The 18,808-nt window shown below is 49.2% G+C and overlaps 1 protein-coding gene across 1 annotated transcript; it reads left to right on the top strand.

The window, feature by feature from the left end:
- Positions 1 to 557: 557 nt before the first annotated feature.
- On the top strand, positions 558 to 18,562 carry LOC116970181 (UDP-glucuronosyltransferase 3A1-like). The gene is given in 8 exon segments (XM_033016887.1): positions 558 to 818; positions 2,146 to 2,247; positions 5,802 to 5,922; positions 7,246 to 7,777; positions 12,930 to 13,161; positions 14,838 to 15,057; positions 17,961 to 17,994; positions 17,996 to 18,562. Coding segments are annotated over 8 exon segments (1,554 nt in total). The 5' UTR covers positions 558 to 736; the 3' UTR covers positions 18,227 to 18,562.
- The last annotated feature ends 246 nt before the right edge of the window (positions 18,563 to 18,808 follow it).

The raw sequence follows: 18,808 nt of genomic DNA, 5'->3' as shown, positions 1-18,808 counted from the left end.
AGAAAATAAATTTCTCCTCATCTCCTTCCTGAAAGAACGTCCTTTAATTCTGAGGCTGTGCCCTCTAGTCCTAGACTCTCCCACTGGTAGAAACATCCTCTCCACATCCACTCTATCCAAGCCTTTCACTATTCTGTACGCTTCACAAAAGTCCCCCCACCCATTCAACACTCACACTTCAACAGGAGTATGGAATTCCAAAGTGATGAATCTGAAACATGGATATGGATGGATTAAGACTGGGATAATGAGAGGTAGTCGGATGTTGGGAAGTGTTCAAGTGGGGCCGAGGGACTGAGCCCCTACTGATTCCCAAAGGAAGGGGTGGGGTCCAGAGCGTCCTAACCGGTACCCGCCCTCTCCCCTCACTCACCTACACCCTCCCCCTCCCCCCCCCCCCCCCCCCACATCCCTCTCTCCGCCCCTCCTCTTCCCCATCCCCTCCCTCCTCTTCTCCATTCCCTCCTCCTCCTCCTCTTCCCCCTGCGCTCCTTTCCCTCTCCTCCCCTCTCCCGTCCTCTCTCCCTCCCCTCCTCTCTCTCAATCCCCTTCCCCTCTCCCTTCCCACCGTTCCTTCCTCCTGACCCGCCCCGGGGCCGCAGCGTTTTCCGGCAGAGGCCGCTCCTCCTCCCTATTCACACAGAGATTGGGAATGCGATTCCCTTGCTTGTTTGGTCCGGAGTCGCCGAGCGAGCTCTCCCCCAGTTTCACCCTGTGACTGTGGCACGGTGCCGGCATGCCCGCCCTCCCTTTGCTCTGCGCCTTCCTGCTGCTGGCCTCGGCGCACTCCGCCAAAATCCTCACCATCGTCATGATCGGTAAGTCAGAGAAAGTCCTGCAAACAACTCCCAACTTCCACCAACAACCACTCCCTGCCTCGCTCTCCTCGACCCACTTTCATCTCAAAATCGCCAGCTCCACGATGTTAAGTCCAACAGGCTCCCGCATGATAAGGACATAACGTTTAGTGCAAGATAAAGTCAGATCAAAGATAGACCAAGGGACTCCGATGAGGTAGATACTAGTTCAGGACTGCTCTCTAGTTGTACTTGGTAGGATGGTTCAGTTGCCTGACCAGTGTGGGGTGGAGGGCAGAGTTGTCTGATGTAGTAACAGAGTTAGTGGGTGAGGGGGGGGGGGGGGGGGGGGGGGGAGGGATGTGGGCACATTGGTCTTTTTTGGCACATTGGCCTTCATCAGTTAAAGTATTGAGTATAGAAGTTGGGAGGTCATGTTGCAGTTGTATAAGGCGTGGGTGTGACCACATTTAGAGTATAGTGTTCAGTTCTGGGCACCGTATTGCAGGAAATATGTCAAGATGGAAAGGGTACAGAGAAGATTTATGAGAAAGTTGCCAGGACCCAAGGTTCTGTGCTATGGGGAGAGGTTGAGTGGGCTGGGACTCTATTCCCTGGAGCGCAGGATGATGAGGGGTGATCTTATAGAGGTGTACAAAATCATGAGAGGAATAGATCAGGTAAATAAACGGTGTCTCTTGCCCAGGCTAGAATTGAGAACCAGAGGTCATTGGTGTAAGGTGCAGGGGGGAAATATTTAATAGGGATCTGAGTGGTAGCTTTTTCACACAAGGGGTGGTGGGTGTATGGAACAAGCTGCTGGAGGAAGTAGTTGAGGCAGGGACTATTGCAACGTTTAAGAAACAATTGTACATGGTACATCGTTAGTTTAGTTTATTGTCACGTGTACCGAGGTATAGTGAAAAGCTGTTGTTGCATGCTAGCCAGGACAGGATAGGATAGGTTTAGAGGGATATGGGCCAAATGCAGGCTGGTGAGAATGGTATAGATGGGGCATGTTGGTCGGCGTGGGCGTTGGGCCGAAGGGCATGTTTTCACACTGTAAGACACTATGACTCTATGGAAGTTCACTGTGGTCTTGCATCCTGCGGACTGCCCATTGTTCGACTATATCTGCCAGCATTGTCCTCGACCAATCAGACCTGCTTCCCTCCATCGGGGATTTTGGGGTTGATGGCAGGGGTGAGCTGAATGATTAACTGGGGTTCTCTCTCCACGGACTGCCCGTGCCTTCCTTGTGTTGGGCATTCTCTCCTCTGTACTCAGCCTGGCCCCGGGAGCCGGAGGAGGACTCAGTGGCCCTGACCTGTCACATCTCTGTTTACAGGGGGAAGCCACTACCTGCTGTTCGATGAGATTTCTCACGTGCTTTACGAGAGTGGGCAGGAGGTCAATATGCTGCTGCTACTCGGCATCCCACAGATTCCAGGTACCTTTCTTCCTTCATCCCTGCTCTACGGCGCACAACAGGCCATTCGGCCCGCAGAGTCTGTGCCAAGCATGACGTCACATTGAATGTGGCTAAAGGGGGGCGCGGTGGCGCAGTGGTAGAGTTGCTGCCTTACAGCGTTAGGGACCCGGGTTCGGTCCCGACTGCGGGTGCTGTCTGTATGGAGTTTGTACGTTTTCTCCGTGACCTGCGTGGGTTTTCTCCGAGATCTTCAGTTTCCTTACACACTCCAAAGTCGTACAGGTATATAGGTTAATTGGCTTGGTATAAATGTAAAATTGTCCCTTGTGTGAGTAGGGTGGTATTAATGTGCGGAGATTGCTGGTCAGTGCCTACTTGGTGGGCCTAAGGGCCTGTTTCTGTGCAGTATCTCAAAACCAAACTAAACTAAAACATCCCAGCCTATTCAACCCCTTCCAGTAACTCATCCACAAACCTAGGTAAGGTCGCGGTGAACCTCTTTTGCACCCGTTCCTACTGAATGGTATGCTTCCATAGTTGGGTGACCAGAACTCCAATGAGATCAGCCATCATTCTAAGTCAAAACAGATCAATGTTTGAAAGGGGACGGTGTCAGGAGCTCCTGAATGAGCTGTGGCTGCCCTCTTTCCCCAGCCCCGGTAAATGTGGTACATCATGGAACAGACTGTTCAACTTAGACAGCACAGGAACAGGCCCATCAAGTCCCTGCTGACCCTGGGAGCCCACCTACACCTGCTGACCCCATTTGATTGGCTCAGACCGCCCGGACCTACCTGATATCCCGGTTGCCAAACACTCTAACTCTCCTTCCCATTCCCACACTGACCTTTCTGTCCTGGGCATCCTCCATTGTCAGAGTGAGGCCAAATGCAAATTGGAGGAACCATATAACCATACTAGACTAAGTGGGACCCGTTGGGTCCCGTGTTCACACAGGAGGGCTGGTCCCCCGATGCAATATTCCACCTCTCCACCAATTCCAATATTGGTGGCCAGTGGGGGGGCTTTCTGGAGCGCTGGTATGGGTTCTTGGGGTGGCATCAAGCCTGATCTGCTGGCAGCTCACTCACGGCTGGGGGGCTGGCAGTTGACTCATGGCTATTCTTTGAAATTCCATTTCAAGCAGGGTGCAAGGCCACCAAATTCAAATCAATTTTCCTACCATTTCAAGCAGGGTGCAAGGCCACCAAATTCAAGTGCAGTTTCTTACCACTTTGAGCAGGGTGCAAGGCCACCAAATTCAAGTGCAGTTTCCTACCACTTCAAGCTGGATCCAAGGCCACCAAATTCAGGTGCAGTTTCATACCTCTTTCAGCAGTGTGCAAGGCCACCAAATTCAGTGCAGTTTCATACCACTTCAAGTAGGGTGCAAGGCTGCCAAATTCAAGTGCAGTTTCATTCCACTTCAAGCAGGGTGCAAGGCCACCAAATTCAAGTGCAGTTTCATTCCACTTCAAGCAGGGTGCAAGGCCACCAAATTCAAATGCAGCTTGATACCATTTCATGCAGGGTGAAACCACCATAAAACCACACATAACACCAAACTTACAGTTCAGTAGACATTCAGTGTGTTCAGTTGATTCACAGCTCAGACAGAGTCGTGACCTCTCCCTCCCTCATCATGCAGAGACTGAGCCACACCCACACTTCCGGGTTTTATAACCACTCCCCCTCCCACCGGAAAAGGTGTGGCCTTCATGGCGTGATTGACAGGAGAGAGATTCTCAACATTTTTTAAACACTAATAACAGTTTTATTTTTCATTGATGGGAAGAATTTTCTGCACCTGCTCAGCGGAGGGAGACTACTGAGTAAGATGGCCAAAAATCATAGCCTTAAGTGGTAGCGTTTTATCTAAAATCAATATACAGTGCAAACAGGAAGTAAGTGCATTTGCAGTAGTGCCTTTTAATTTCAAGCCAAAGCACCCAAGCCTCCATTTGCAGCAAGTAGTGCCTTTCAACTTCAAGCCAAAGCACCCAAGCCGCCATTTGCAGTAAGTAGTGCCTTTCAACTTCAAGCCAAAGCACCCAAGCCACCATTTGCAGTAAGTTGTGCCTTTCAACTTCAAGCCAAAGCACCCAAGTCACCATTTGCAGTAAGTAGTGCCTTTCAACCTCAAGCCAACGCACCCAAGCCACCATTTGCAGTAAGTAGTGCCTTTCAACTTCAAGCCAAAGCACCCAAGCCACCATTTGCAGTAAGTAGTGCCTTTCAAATTCAAGCCAACGCACCCAAGCCACCATTTGCAGTAAGTAGTGCCTTTCAACTTCAAGCCAAAGCACCCAAGCCACCATTTGCAGTAAGCAGTGCCTTTCAACTTCAAGCCAAAGCACCCAAGCCACCATTTGCAGTAAGCAGTGCCTTTCAACTTCAAGCCAAAGCACCCGAGCCACCATTTCCAGTAAGTAGTGCCTTTCAACTTTAAGCCAAAGCACCCAAGCCACCATTTGCAGTAAGTAGTGCCTTTCAACTTCAAGCCAAAGCACCCAAGCCACCATTTGCAGGCAGTGCCTTTTTACTTCAAACAAACCATATTTTCATTTTCAAACCACATTAAGGGGACTCACAGTTGATTAGACATGTGTTCAGTGTTATTCAGAGCTCAGAGAGACGTGACTCTTTGGCTTCATCCATCTTGCAGAGACTGAGTGAGGCACACCACTTCTTGGTTTTATAGTCCCTCCCCCTCCCTCCAGCAGGGGCAGCAGAGAGAATGGTGATTTAAAAAAAAACATTAATATCTCTCTGATTTGTCATCAATGGGAAAAATCCTCCGGTCCCGGAAGGCGGAGGGGGGCTCTGAGCGAGGCGGCCAAAAATGACGGCCGTAGGTGGCGCTGTTCTCTCGGAAATCGCAGCACAGGAAGCTCATTCCACACAAGAACATCATTCCAAAGAACAGCACCTGATATTTCACTTGGACAGCTTGCACCCCAGCGGTATGAATATAGATTTCTCTAACTTCAGGTAACCCCAGCAACCCTCTCTCTCCATCCCTCCTCCACCTGAGTGGTTATCCTTGCTTCAAAGTCGTCTTGTTGAGTCTCATTGTCTGCAACCCATTTGCACCTAGACCACAGCTAACAATGGCCTGTCTCCTTTATGATCGTTACTTTTTTGCACATCTTTCATCCATTCTATGTCTCGGTTCCCTTCCTCCTGACTCTCAGTCTGAAGAAGGGTCTCGATATAACGTCACATATTCCTTTTTCCCAGAGATGCTGTCTGACCCGCTGAGTTACTTCCTCTTTTTTGTGTCTCTCTTCGGTTTAAACCAGCATCTGCAGGACCTTCCTACACAGACCCCCTAACATTCCCTCCTGGTTTCCCTTCACAATCTGGGCAATTGACAGGGGTCAAAGACCCAGTTCAGTTCAGTTTATTTTATTGTCACGTGCGTCCATGTACAGGGAAAAGCAATCCAAAGGGTGTGGGGTGGAAGGAGCCTCATCCCAGTGTTGGCCAAACCTTGCTGTGGCTGGTACCTGCTCCTCTGGCCTACTGTCATTCCATCTCAAGGATACACCACCATATTCCCATTACTGCAGGCTTGAGCTATGCTGGGAGAAAGGACAGCTACCGATTGACCACGTGGTCTGCAAGTGATCAATATGTGTCCAGATTCAATCAGTGGTTCCTGGAGCAGCAGAGAGAGTTCTTCCTGGGCAGGTAAGGCTGTTACCCTTCATATTCTAAGGCTGAAGAGTGTGGAGAAGGGTCTTAACCTGAAATGTCACCCATTCCCTCTCTCCAGAGATGCTGCCTGTCCCGCTGAGTTACTCCAACATTTTGTGTCTATCTTCGATATTCAAAGACATGTTATTCCTGAATGTACACATGGTCTATTACTGGACATACGGTATACACTTAAAATAGACACAAAATACTGGAGTAACTCAGCGGGACAGGCAGCATTTCTGGAGAGAAGGAATAGGTGACGTTTCGAGACTAAGAAGGCTCAGACTGAATTACTCCAGCATTCAGACTGAAGAAGGATCATGAGCCAACATATCACCCATTCCTTCTCTCCAGAGTTACTGCCTGTCCCGCTGAGTTACTCCAACACTTTGGGTCTATCTTTGGTGTAAACCAGCATCTGCTGTTCCTTCCTACTGTATACACTTGCTTTCTGACATAAGACAGAGGGTTGTGGTGGAAGGACAATATTCAGGCTGGAGGTCTGTGACCAGTGGAGTTCTGCAGGGATCTGTACTGGGACCTCTGCTGTTTGTGATATATGTAAATAACTTGGGCGTAAACGTAGACGGGTTGATTAGTAAGTTTGCTTGTGACACCAAGGTTGCTAAAGCCACAGACAGTGAGGAAGACTGTCATAGTCAAAGTGGGATATAGAAATTGTGCTTGAACTTGGAAATCAAGGTTTTCAGGCTCATGTACCTTCTTCCCGATGTGAGCAGTGAGATGAGAGTGTGGCCAGGGTGGTGTGGTCGATGATGATGCTGGCTGCCTTTTTTGAGGCAGGGTCTCCTGTAGATCCCTTTGATGGTGGGGAGGTCAGTACCCGTGATGGACTGGGCAGTGTCCCACACTCTGTGTAGCCTCTTTCATTCCTGGGCTGTTGAGTTGTCGATGGGTTGATAATCGCACCGCGTGCGTTATGGGCGGGCTCTGGAGTGGATCTAGAGAGGATGTTTCCATTAGTGGGAGAGTCTAGCACCAGAGATCATACCCTCAGAATTAAAGGACTCTTTATGACGGAGATGAGGAGGAATTTCTTTAGTCATGGGGTAGTGAATCTGTGGAATCCACTGACACAAAAGGACAAGTCAGCAGATATTTTTAAGGCAGAGATAGGTTCTTGATTATTACGGGTGTCAGGGGTTATGGGGAGAAGTCAAGAGAATGGGGTTGAGAGGGAGAGATAGATCAGCCATGATTGAATGGCGGAGTAGACTTGATGGGTAAAATGGCTTAATTCTGCTCCAATCAATTTGTGAATTTGTGAGCTAATAATTTCTTCCTGTTCCTCAGAGAAACGTTCGACATGTTCCTGGATCTAATGGGTCACTTTGCACAGCAGTGCGAGTGGATGATGAATGACGTTGAGCTCATGGACACTTTGAGGGGCGAGGACTATGACATTGCGATGATCGACACCTTCAACCCTTGCTCCTACCTGGTGGCGGAGAAGCTGGGGCTCCAGGTGGTGACCGTCCACGGGGGCAACTTCTGGAACGTGCACCAGGGAGGGATGAGGATCCCGCTCTCCTATGTCCCCGTCCACCGCTCGCAGCTCTCCGACCGCATGGGCTTCTGGGGACGGATGAAAAACGTCCTCATGTTCCTGGGCTCTTTTGAGGCGGAGAGGAGGATCCAAGCCCGGTTTGAGAAAGCCATCCTGACCCACTTCCCTGCCGACAACGTCAGTCTCCCCCAACTCTACCGGAAGGCCCAGCTGGCTATCTACAACACTGATTTCACCTTGGAATTCCCCAGACCACTGCCCCCCAACGTGGTTTGTATTGGAGGATTGCTTGCAAAACCAGCAAAAGCACTCCCACAGGTAGGCATGGAGCTCACTCTGTTTGCAGGTTTAGGGTCGTGTTTATTAGCATCACGGGTACCGAGGCACAGTGAAAAGCTTTGCTTTGCAAGCAAACCAAACAGATCAGATTATACTGAACATAAATACAATCTATGTGTAAGAAGGAACTGCAGATGCTGGTTTAAACCAAAGGTAGACACAAAAAGTTGGAGTAACTCAGCGGGACAGGCAGCATCACTGGAGAGAAGGAATGGGTGATGTTTCAAGTCATGACCCTTCTTCAGACGGGTCAGGGATAAGGGAAATGGTGGCGCAGCGGTAGAGTTGCTGCCTTACAGCGAATGCAGCGCCGGTGACCTGGGTTCGATCCTGACCACGGGTGCTGTCTGTACGGAGGTTGTATGTTCACCCCGTGACCTGCGTGGGTTTTCCCCGATATCTTCGGGTTCCTTCCACACTCCAAAGACGTACAGGTTTGTAGGTTAATTAGCTTTGGTAAATGTAAAAATTGTCCCTAGTGAGTATAGGATAGTGTTAATGTGCAGGGACGGCATGGATCCGGTGGGCCGAAAGGGCCTGTTTCCACGCTGTAACTCGAAACTAAACTAGAATATAGACGGTGATGTGGTGAGATAAAGAACAATAAATGAAAGATACGCAAAAAAGTCACGATGATAAGGAAACAGGCCATTTTTAGCTGTTTGTAGGGCGAAAATGAGAAGCTAGTGCAACTTGGGTGGGGGAGGGATAGAGAGAGAATGAATGCCAGGGCTACCTGATGTGAGAGAAATCAATATTCATACCACTGGGCCATAAGCTGCCCAAGCGAAATATGAGATGCTGTTCCTCCAATTGTATTTAGCCTCACTCTGACAATGGAGGAGACTGAGAACAGAAAGGTCTGTGCAGGAATGGGAAGGAGAATTTCCTTGAATTTCCCACAGATTTCTTTTGAATTTCCTTTGTTCCTTTATTTAAATTCCATAAGAGGCTTGATACCCAACTACATCTACTTGCATCTGAAGACCCCACCTTTACTTATGGAAAGGCCGTTAGAAACTCCCTCGTCTCCGATCACGCTCCACAATACATTGATTTGTACAGGTGTCAGGGGTTATGGAGATAGGAATGAGAGGAGCAGGAATTTCTTTAATCTGAGGGTGGTGAATCTGTGGAATTCATTGCCACAGATGGCTGTGGAGGCCAAATCAATGGATATTTTTGAGGCAGAGATAGAGAGATTCTTGATTAGTACGGGTGTCAGGGGCTATGGGGAGAATGGGGTTAGGAGGGAGAGATAGATCAGAAATTAATGAATAGCGGAATAGACTTGAAGGGCCGAATGGCCTAATTCTGCTCCTATCACTTATGAACATGAATATGAGCAGCTGATCATTTCTCTGCTGGTCTCCTGTAGACATAAGGCCAGCCTGCTGATATTTATGGACTTTGATTTAAACGGTTGCAATTACAGGGGCCCTTTTAAGGTACCACATTTGGCAGAAACTGTGCTCTGTCTAAAATTTACTAGCTGGCAAAGTTTCAGCTGAAGAAGTTACTGCTTGTGACCAATAAAATGTAAGGTACACATCATAGAACAATGATAGACACAAAAAAACTGGAGTAACTCAGCGGGTCAGGCAGCATCTCTGGGGAGAAGTAATTAGTGACATTTCGGGTCGTCTGAAGAAGGGTCTCGACCCGATGCGTCACCTATTCCTTCTCTCCAGAGATGCTGCGTGACCCGCTGAGTTACTCCAGTTTTTTTTGTCCATCTTTGGTTTAAACCATCATCTGCATTTGCTGCCTACACATAGAACAATATAGCACAGGAACAGGACATTTGGCCCACAAGGTCTTTGCCAATCGTGACGAGTCAAGAGTCAAGAATGTTTAATTATCTTATCTACCATTAAATTAATCTCCTGTCTGCACGTGATCCATCTCCCTCCATTCCCTGCATATGTATGTGCCTATTTCGAAGCCTCTTAAACACCACGATCATATCTCCTTCCACCACCACCCGTGGCCGCGCGTTCCACCTTAAAGCTTTGTCCCTAGTGAGTATAGGATAGTGTTAGTGTGCAGGGACAGCACGGATCCGGTGGGCCGAAAGGGCCTGTTTCCACGCTGTAACTCTAAACTAAACTAAGAAGTGAACCTCTGCCTTCCCCTTTCCTATAGACGGTGATGTGGTGAGATAAAGAACAATGAATGAAAGATATGCAAAAAAAGTCACAATGATAAGGAAACAGGCCATTTTTAGCTGTTTGTAGGGTTAAAATGAGAAGCTAGTGCGACTTTCCCAGTCTTTGATATTTCACCCTGGGTGAAAAGCACTACGCCTCGCATAACTTTATAAACTTCCGTCTCCCCCTCAGCCTCTGATGCAGCTAATTACCCTCCAAAGCAGGCATCTTCAATGGGGTGGGTTTGCTCTGTGCCTCCTCTACCCACCAACATCACCGGTTCGAGACACAAAATGCTGGAGTAACTCAGTGGGATGGGCAGCATCTCTGGAGAGAAGGAATGGGTGACGTATCGGGCCGAGACCCTTCTTCAGACTGATGTCAGGGGAGAGAGAGAGAGATACATAGATAGGAAGTGTAAGGTGTGAGAACAGGCTCAAGGAAAATGTAGAATAGATCATTGTTAGCTGGGAGAATGTCACAACAAAGCAAACAGAGATAAAACGTAGTCGGAGTCAGCAATGTCGCCAGTTATGTTACTTCATCCTTGCCCACCACCCTGAACTCACAAACAGCTCAGGCTGTCATCAGCATTTCCTTATGTCAATGGGCTGCGATACTTGGCCTCTGGTCACGGTGACACTCAGCCTTGTGCCTGCTTTGTTTCGCTGGGGTTTAGGATGTTGAGCTGCCTTCACATCGGTGAGGCCACACTCAGGGTATTGTGTTCAGCTTTGGTCACCCTGCTGCAGGATACATGTCATTAAGCTGGAAAAGAGTGCAGAGAAGATTTGCAAGGACATTGCCAGGACTTGAGGGAGAGGTTGCACAGACTAGCATTTTATTTTCCTTGGAGTACAGGAGGCTGAGAGGTAATCTTGTAACGGGCAATAGAGGTGTATTAAATCATGAGGGGAATAGAGAGAGTGAAATCAGTCTTTTATCCAGTGTAGGGGAGTTACAGTAAGAACTAGAGGACAGAGGTTTAAGGTGAGAGGGGAAAGATTTAATAGGAACCTGTGGGGTAACTTTTTAGACAATAGACAATAGGTGCAGGAGTACATCATTCAGCCCTTCGAGCCAGCACTGCCATTCAATGGGATCATGGCTGATCATCCACAATCAGTACCCCGTTCCTGCCTTCTCCCCATATTCCCTGACTCCGCTATCTTTAAGAGCTCTATCTTACTCTCTCTTGAAAGCATCCAGAGAACCAGCCTCCACCACCCTCTGGGGCAGAGAATTCCACAGACTCACAACTCTGTGTGAAAAAGTATTTCCTCATCTCCGTTCTAAATAACTTACTCTTTATTCTTAAACTGTGACCCCTGGTTCTGGACTCCCCCAACATCAGGAACATGTTTTCTGCCTCGAGCGTGTCCAAACACGGAATAATCTAATATGTGTCAATACGATACCCTCTCATCCTTCTAAATTCCAAAGTATACAAGCCCAGTCGCTCCATTCTATCAACATACGACAGTCCCACCATCCCAGGAATTAACATTGTGAACCTATGTTGCACTCCCTCAATAGCAAGAATGTCCTTCCTCAAAACTGCACACAATACTCCAGGTGTGGTCTCACCAGGGCCCTGTACAACTGCAGAAGGACCTCTTTGCTCCTATACTCAACTCCTCTTGTTATGAAGGCCAACATGCCAATTGCTTTCTTCACTGCCTGCTGTACCTGCATGTTTACTTTCAGTGAATGATTAACAAGGACCCCCAGATCCTGTTGTACTTCCCGTTTTCCCAACTTGACACCATTCACACAGACGGTGGAGGGTGTATGGAATGAGCTGCCAGAGGAAGTAGTTAAGGCAGGTACAATAACACTAGGCGGCATGGTGGCACAGAGTTAGAGTTGCTGCCTTACAACGCCAGAGACTTGGGTTAGATCCTGACTACGGGTGCTTGTCTGTACGGAGTTTGTACAGTACGATCTTTCCGTGACCTGCGTGGGTTTTCTCCGAGTTCGTCGGTTTCCTCCCATATTCCAAAGATGTACAGGTTTGTAGGTTTAAGAAGGAACTGCAGATGCTGGAAAATCGAAGGTAGACAAAAATGCTGGAGAAACTCAGCGGGTGAGGCAGCATCTACGGAGCGAAGGAAATAGGCAATGTTTTGGGTCGAAACCCTTCTTTAGACTTCTTCAGGTTTGTAGGTTAATTGGTTTGGTATAAATTGTCCCTAGGGTGTGTCGGATAGTGTTAATGTGTAGGGATTGCCGGTCGGTGTGGACTCGGTGGGCAAAAGGGCCTGTTTCTGCGCTGTATCTCTATAACTAAACTAAAACAACATTTAAAAGGTATTTAGACAGGTAGATGGATAGAAAAGATTTAGAGGGATATGGGGCAGGTGCAGGCTAATGGTACCAGCATGGACGAGTTGGGCCAAAGGGCAACTCCGTGACTCTACAGGGAATTGAAAACGGGAGACTTCAGGTGTGTGATCAGTGCAGGGGAACTTTATATTGGGTCTAGCTTAGATGGAAGGGTCTAGCATAGAGGAGTTGGGCTGTACTTGAATCACTGAGCAGTGACAGAGTTGCTGCCTCACAGTGCCTGAGACCCGGGTTCGATCCTGACAATGGCCGCTGTCTGTACAGAGTTTGTACGTTCTCCCTGTGACCATGTGGGTTCCTCTGGCTCCTCCGGTTTTCTCCCACACTCCAAAGATGTACAGGTTTGTAGGTTAAATGTAAAAAAATCATCCCTAATGTGTGTCCGATAGTGTTAGTGTGCAGGGATCGCTGGTCAGCGCGGACTCGGTGGGCCGAAGGGGCTGTTTCCGCGCTGTATCTCTAGACTAAACTAAACTGGCCATACAGGTTCGTGGGTTAATTGGTTTCTGTACATTGTAAATGGTTCCGAGCGTGTAGAATCGTGCAAGTTTACGGGGTGATCGGTGGTCGGTACGGACTCGGTGAGCCTGTTTCTACTATGTATTCCAATGTGTAGTGTGTGTGACTCTCACCAGGAGCTGGAGGACCTCGTGCAGGCCGCCGGGGAGGATGGTTTTGTGATGGTGAGCTTCGGTTCTATGCTCTCCTCCGTCAATCTGCCGGGGCTGCTGAGGGAGATGAACGCTGCCTTTAGCCGCCTACCTCAGCTGGTTATCTGGAGACACCTTCACAGTCACTGGCCAAGTGACCTCCACCCGGCCCCCAACGTCAGGCTGTTTGACTGGCTGCCCCAGAACGATCTGCTCGGTAAGGACGGGGCTGACCCTCCAGCGGACGTCTGCTGTGGGTTCACGTCAAACAGGCCCTTCGGCCCACTGTGCCTGTGCTGGGCATGGTGTTAAATGAGATTCTGGGCTCCAGTGTTAAGGACGTTCATAAGTGATATCGGCACCAACAGACACCCCCCCCCCCCCTCCCCCCACCCCCCCCCCCCCCCCCCCCCCCCCCCCCCCCCCCCCCCCCCCCCTCACCTCCTCCGTGGTCTGTTATTGCAAGGGTTTACTGTACATGCTTACAGTCAAGTGTGTAGGAAGGAACTGCAGATGCTGGGTAACAACCAAGATAGACACAAAAAGCTGGAGTAACTCAGCGGATCAGGCAGCATCTCTGGAGAGAAGGAAGAGGTGATGTTTCGGGTCGGGTCTGAAGAAGAGTCTCGACCCGTAAAGTCACCTATTTCTTTTCTCCAGAGATGCTGTCTGACCCACTGAGTTACTCAAGCTTTTTTGTGTCTATCTATGATTACAATGAAACCTTATACTGTAACACAGATAAGTTCATAAGTGGTAGAGGCAGAATTAGACCATTCGGCTGCCATTCAATCATGGCTGATCTATCTCTCCCTCTTAACCCCATTCTCCTGCCTTCTCCCCATAACCCCTGGCACCCGTACTAATCAAGAATCTATCTCTGCCTTAAAAATATCCATTGACGCCCTCCACAGCCTTCTGTGGCAATAAATTCCACAGATTCACCACCCTCTGACTAAATAAATTCCTCCTCCTCTCCTTCCTAAAGGAACGTCCTTTAATTCTGAGGCTATGACCTCCAGTTCTAGACTCCCCCTCTATTGGAAACATCCTCTCCACATCTACTCTATCCAAGCCTTTCACTATTCGGTAAGTCTCAATGAGGTCCCCCCTCGTCCTTCTAAACTCCAGCGAGTTGGTGAGGAAGGGTTAAATGGACTAGTGCCTCGTGGGGAAGGGTGGGGGTTGGTAAAATGTTGACAAACTTTCCGACTTCCTAGCTTAAAATTTTTTTTTGAGACATCCGAAATGGGAGGAGAAACACAGGGCACGTATCCACATTCTTTTTCTCTTGGGATAAACTATTAGCAAAACTTCCTCTTCCTCTTGAGTCTGAAGAAGGGTTTCGGCCCGAAACGTCGCCTATTTCCTTCGCTCCATAGATGCTGCTGCACCCACTGAGTTTCCCCAGCAATTTTGTGTACCTTCCTCTTCCTCTTCCTGGTCAAATAACTGTGGTCCGTGGGAAGGGGGGTGTGGGGAGATGTGGTGGGGAGGGGGGTGATTGGGATAGTGAGTGGGGAGGGAGGGGGTGGGGATGGGGAGGGTGTGTGTGGGGAAGGGTTGGGGTGAAGGTGTGGAGAGTGAGGGCGGGGGGGGGGGGTGGGAAGGAGGCATCTCTGGAGAGAGCAGCACTGGAGAAGGGGACGATGGGGAGGTGGGTGGGGATAAGGAGGGAGGGGGTTGTGGAGAGGTGGGGGTTGGGCGAAGGTGTGTGGGGAGGGGGGGGGATAGGGAAGGCGAGGTGTGGGGAGGGGGGAGGGTGAGGGAGGGAGCATTGCAGGGAGGTGGGGGGGGGGGGGGAGGCTACTGGGGAATGAGAGGGGCTTGCGATTCTCTGCAGGGTAGCCAGGATCATTCACCTCTGCCCCCTGCCTTACTCTGGGCCCACAGGTCACCCGAAGGCTCGTCTCCTGGTGACACACGGAGGCTACAACAGCCTGATGCAGGCCGTCTATCATGGGGTGCCTGTGGTCGGGGTCCCACTGTTCGGAGACCAGTTCGATAACATGGTGAGGGTGGAGGCCAAGGGACTTGGGCTGACTGTGGACGTCACCCAGATACAGGCACTGCATCTCAGCCACAGCATGGACACTGTCATCAGGGACACGAGGTGTGTACAACGTCCCACTGACTGTGAAAGTGTAAATGTGTGTGAGAGTGTGTCTGTGAGTGTGAGAGTGTAACTGTAAGTGTGTGTCGGTGAGTGTGTCTGAGTATATGTGTGTCAGAGTGTGTGTGTGTGGGTGTGGGTGGGTGTGCGTCTGCATGAGAGTGCGTGTGTGAAAGTGTGTTTGTGAGAGTGTGTGTTTGAGAGAGCATGTGTGCGTCTGTGTGTGTGAGTGTGTGTCTGTGTATGTCTGAGAGTGTGTTAGAGTGAGCGTGGCTGTGAGAGTGTGTGTCTGTGAGAATGTGTGTGAGAGTGCGTGTGTGAGAGTGCATGTGTGTGAGAGTGCGTGTGTGAATGTGTGAGAGTGTGTGAAAGTGTATGAGAGTGTGAGAGTGTGTGTGTGAGTGTGTGTGTGAGAGTGCGTGTGAGTGTGTTTGTGAGAGTGTTTATGAGAGAGCATGTGTGCGTCTGTGTCTGCGTGTGTCTGTGAGCGTGTGTCTGTGAGTGTGTGTCTGTGAGTGTGTGCATCTGTATGTGTGTGTGCGTCTATGAGTGTGTGTGCATCTATGATAGTGTGCGTCTGAGAGTGTGTATCAGGGTGTGTGTGAGACTGAGTGTGTGTGTGTGTGTGAGAATGTGTGTGTCTGAGTGTGTGTGTGCATCTGATTGAGTGTGCATCCAAGTGTAAGAGTGTAAGCAATCTGTGTGTGGCAGTTTGTGTGTATCTGTGAGTGTGTGTATCTTTATGTGTGTATCTGTTTAGGGGTGTGCTTTTGTGTGTATGTGTGCATTGCCATGTGATTTGGACTGTGTGGATGTAGTTGTTAATTGTCATACGCACAAGTATGGTGAGATTACTGGTACACTGACAACCTTGTTTGCAGCAGGCAGGTAGGTTTAGACAACACAGACAAATAATATGCACATTACACAAATTCCACAGCACAAAAGACTGCTAAAACACAAGACATTGGTGAAATAATCTACAGTCAGAAAACATTAGTGCAAGTGGTGGCCCATAATATTTTGTAGACACAAGCAGATGCTGGTTCACAAAAGTGCTGGAGTAACTCAGCAGGTCAGGCAGCATCCCTGGAGAACATGGATAGGTGACGTTTCACAGAGTGCTGGAGTAACTCAGCGGGTCAGGCAGCATCTCTGGAGAACATGGATAGGTGACGTTTCACAGAGTGCTGGAGTAACTCAGCGGGTCAGGCAGCATCCCTGGAGAACATGGATAGGTGACGTTTTCACAGAGTGCTGGAGTAACTCAGCGGGTCAGGCAGCATCTCTGGAGAACATGGATAGGTGACGTTTCACAGAGTGCTGGAGTAACTCAGCGGGTTAGGCAGCATCTTTGGAGAACATGGATAGGTGATGTTTCACAGGGTGCTGGGGTAACTCAGCGGGTCAGGCAGCATCTCTGGAGAGTGTGCCACCTAGTGTGTGGGAATCCTCATTTCAAAGGCCAAATCTGTCATTCTCTCAGCTGATTATTATTTTGACATGTATTGTGTTCAGCTTTGGGCACCATGTATAGGAAAGATGTTGTCAAGCTGCAATAGGTCCAGAGAAGATTTGCAAGGATGTTGCCAGGACTAGAGGGTCTGAGCTACAGGGAGAGGTTGAGTAAGCTGGGACTATTTCTTGGAGCGCAGGAAGAGGAGGGGTGATCTTATAGATGTGTGTAAAATCATGAGAGGAATAGATCAGGTAGATGCACATAGTCTCTTCCCAGAGTGGGGGAATAGAGAACTAGATGACATTAAGGTAAGGGGGCGATAGATTATATAGGGATCTGAGGTGTAACGTTTTTACACAAAGTGTAGTGGGTGTATGGAACAAGCTGCCAGAGGAGGTAGTTGAGGCTGGGACTATCGCAATGCTTAAGAAACAATTAGACAGGTACATGGATAGGACAGGTTTGGAGGGTAATGGGCCAAATGCAGGCAGGTGGAACTAATATGGATGGGACGTTGGTCGGGTGGGCAAGTTGGGCCGAAGGGCCTGTTTCCACACTGTAAGAATCTATGACACTGGAGTACATTGAAATTGACAAGCAATTGTTTCTCTTGGGCCACGACTTGTGCCACGACTCTGGTCCTGACCCATAAAGAGAAGGTGGTGGACACTGCCCAGTCCATCACGGGTACTGACCTCCCCACCATCGAAGGGATCCACAGGAAGCGCTGCCTCAAAAAGGCAGCCGGCATCATCAGAGACCCACACCACCCTGACCCCACATTCATTTCACCCTTGCCATTAGGAAGAAGGTATGGGAGGCTGTACAGGGATTGTTCAACGTACCCTACACAGAGTCCATACAGCCATTAGGCTATTATACACCACAACCTCCAAGTAAGTGCTGGACGACATAGACTTTGGGGCATTGGTTTTGTCTTTTTGCACTATTATTGTTTGTGTTCATGTGTGTGTGAATGGATGTACATATATATGCGTGTGTGTGTGGGTGTGTATGCATGTACGTATATGTGTGTGTGTATATATAGATTCTGAACTTTTTTCTCGTTTATTATATAGTTTGCAGTGAACTATATTTACATGTGTGGGAAGGAGCTGGAGATGCTGCTTTAAACTATGTTTACATATTGTCAGTGGCGGACTGGGTCTAAAAATATTGGTTGCCAGGAGACAAAGGGGGCCCACCCACAACTACAATGCTATCATTTAACAGGGGCCCACTTGCCATCACTTGCTATCACTTCATCAGGGGCCCACTTGCCATCGGGCAAGCTGACACCCTGGCCAGTTCCGCCACTGCATATTGTGTTGTGCTGCTACAAGTAAGAATGTCATTGTTGCCTCTGGGACACATGGCAATAGAGCAGCACTGTTGCCTCATGTAACCTGCTGCCAGAGTGAATGCGGTTTGTGTTTCTCCGCAGGTACAAAGCCTCTGCGCTGACCCTGAGCCGCATTGCACCGCTCCTTCCCTTTCCCCCCGCGCCAGCGGCTGGTGCAGTGGATGGAGCATCTGTTGCAGCTCGGGGGAGGGGAGCACCTGAGGCCCTTCGGCACGCAGCTGCCCTGGTATCAGTACTACCTGCTGGATGTCATCCTCGCCCTACTGCTCGCGGCGTCCGTGCTGACGTACCTCCTGATCAGCATTCTGAGGGCTTGTGTGGCAGCCTGTGTCGGGCAGGGAAAGTGAAAGCGGAGTGAAGAGGACTGTGTTGCTCACGTCTCAAGGACTTGCCCAATTTGCCAGAGCATCGTGATTTAGTTAAAGCCACCGTGAGTGGGTTGAAGATTACACTGGATTCGGATTATATTGTGTGTACGACCAGTAACATGTAGGAGGGAACTGCAGATGCTGGTTTACCTGAAGATAGACACAAAAATGCTGGAGTGACTCACCAGGACAGGCAGCATCTCCGGAGAGAAGGAATTGGTGACATCTCGGGTCGAGACACATCTTTAGACGGGCCCTCAGTCTGGGGAAGGGTCCTGACCTGAAATATGAGCGGTTTCTTCTCTCCAGAGATGCTGCCCGAGTTACTCCACCTTTTTGCGTCATTCGAGTTACTCCACCATTTTTAGTTCATTCCAGCTCCATATTGCATTTAAATCGTGGAATATATACACATAGATTTTCTGGTTACTGTCTGACTTGATTGAATTCAGTTAAAATATTCTTTTGGACAGCTCATTGGAGCAGGTTCTTGTTTTCTCTGGAGTGTCGGAGGCGGAAGGGAGACGTGATGGAAGTTTACAAAATTATAAGAGGCGTGGA

The sequence above is a fragment of the Amblyraja radiata genome, unplaced genomic scaffold, assembly GCF_010909765.2.
Source record: "Amblyraja radiata isolate CabotCenter1 unplaced genomic scaffold, sAmbRad1.1.pri scaffold_609_ctg1, whole genome shotgun sequence".
Lineage (NCBI taxonomy): Eukaryota > Metazoa > Chordata > Chondrichthyes > Rajiformes > Rajidae > Amblyraja > Amblyraja radiata.
The sequence above is the reverse complement of the archived record's forward strand: the minus strand, read 5'-3'. Positions and strand labels throughout refer to the sequence as shown.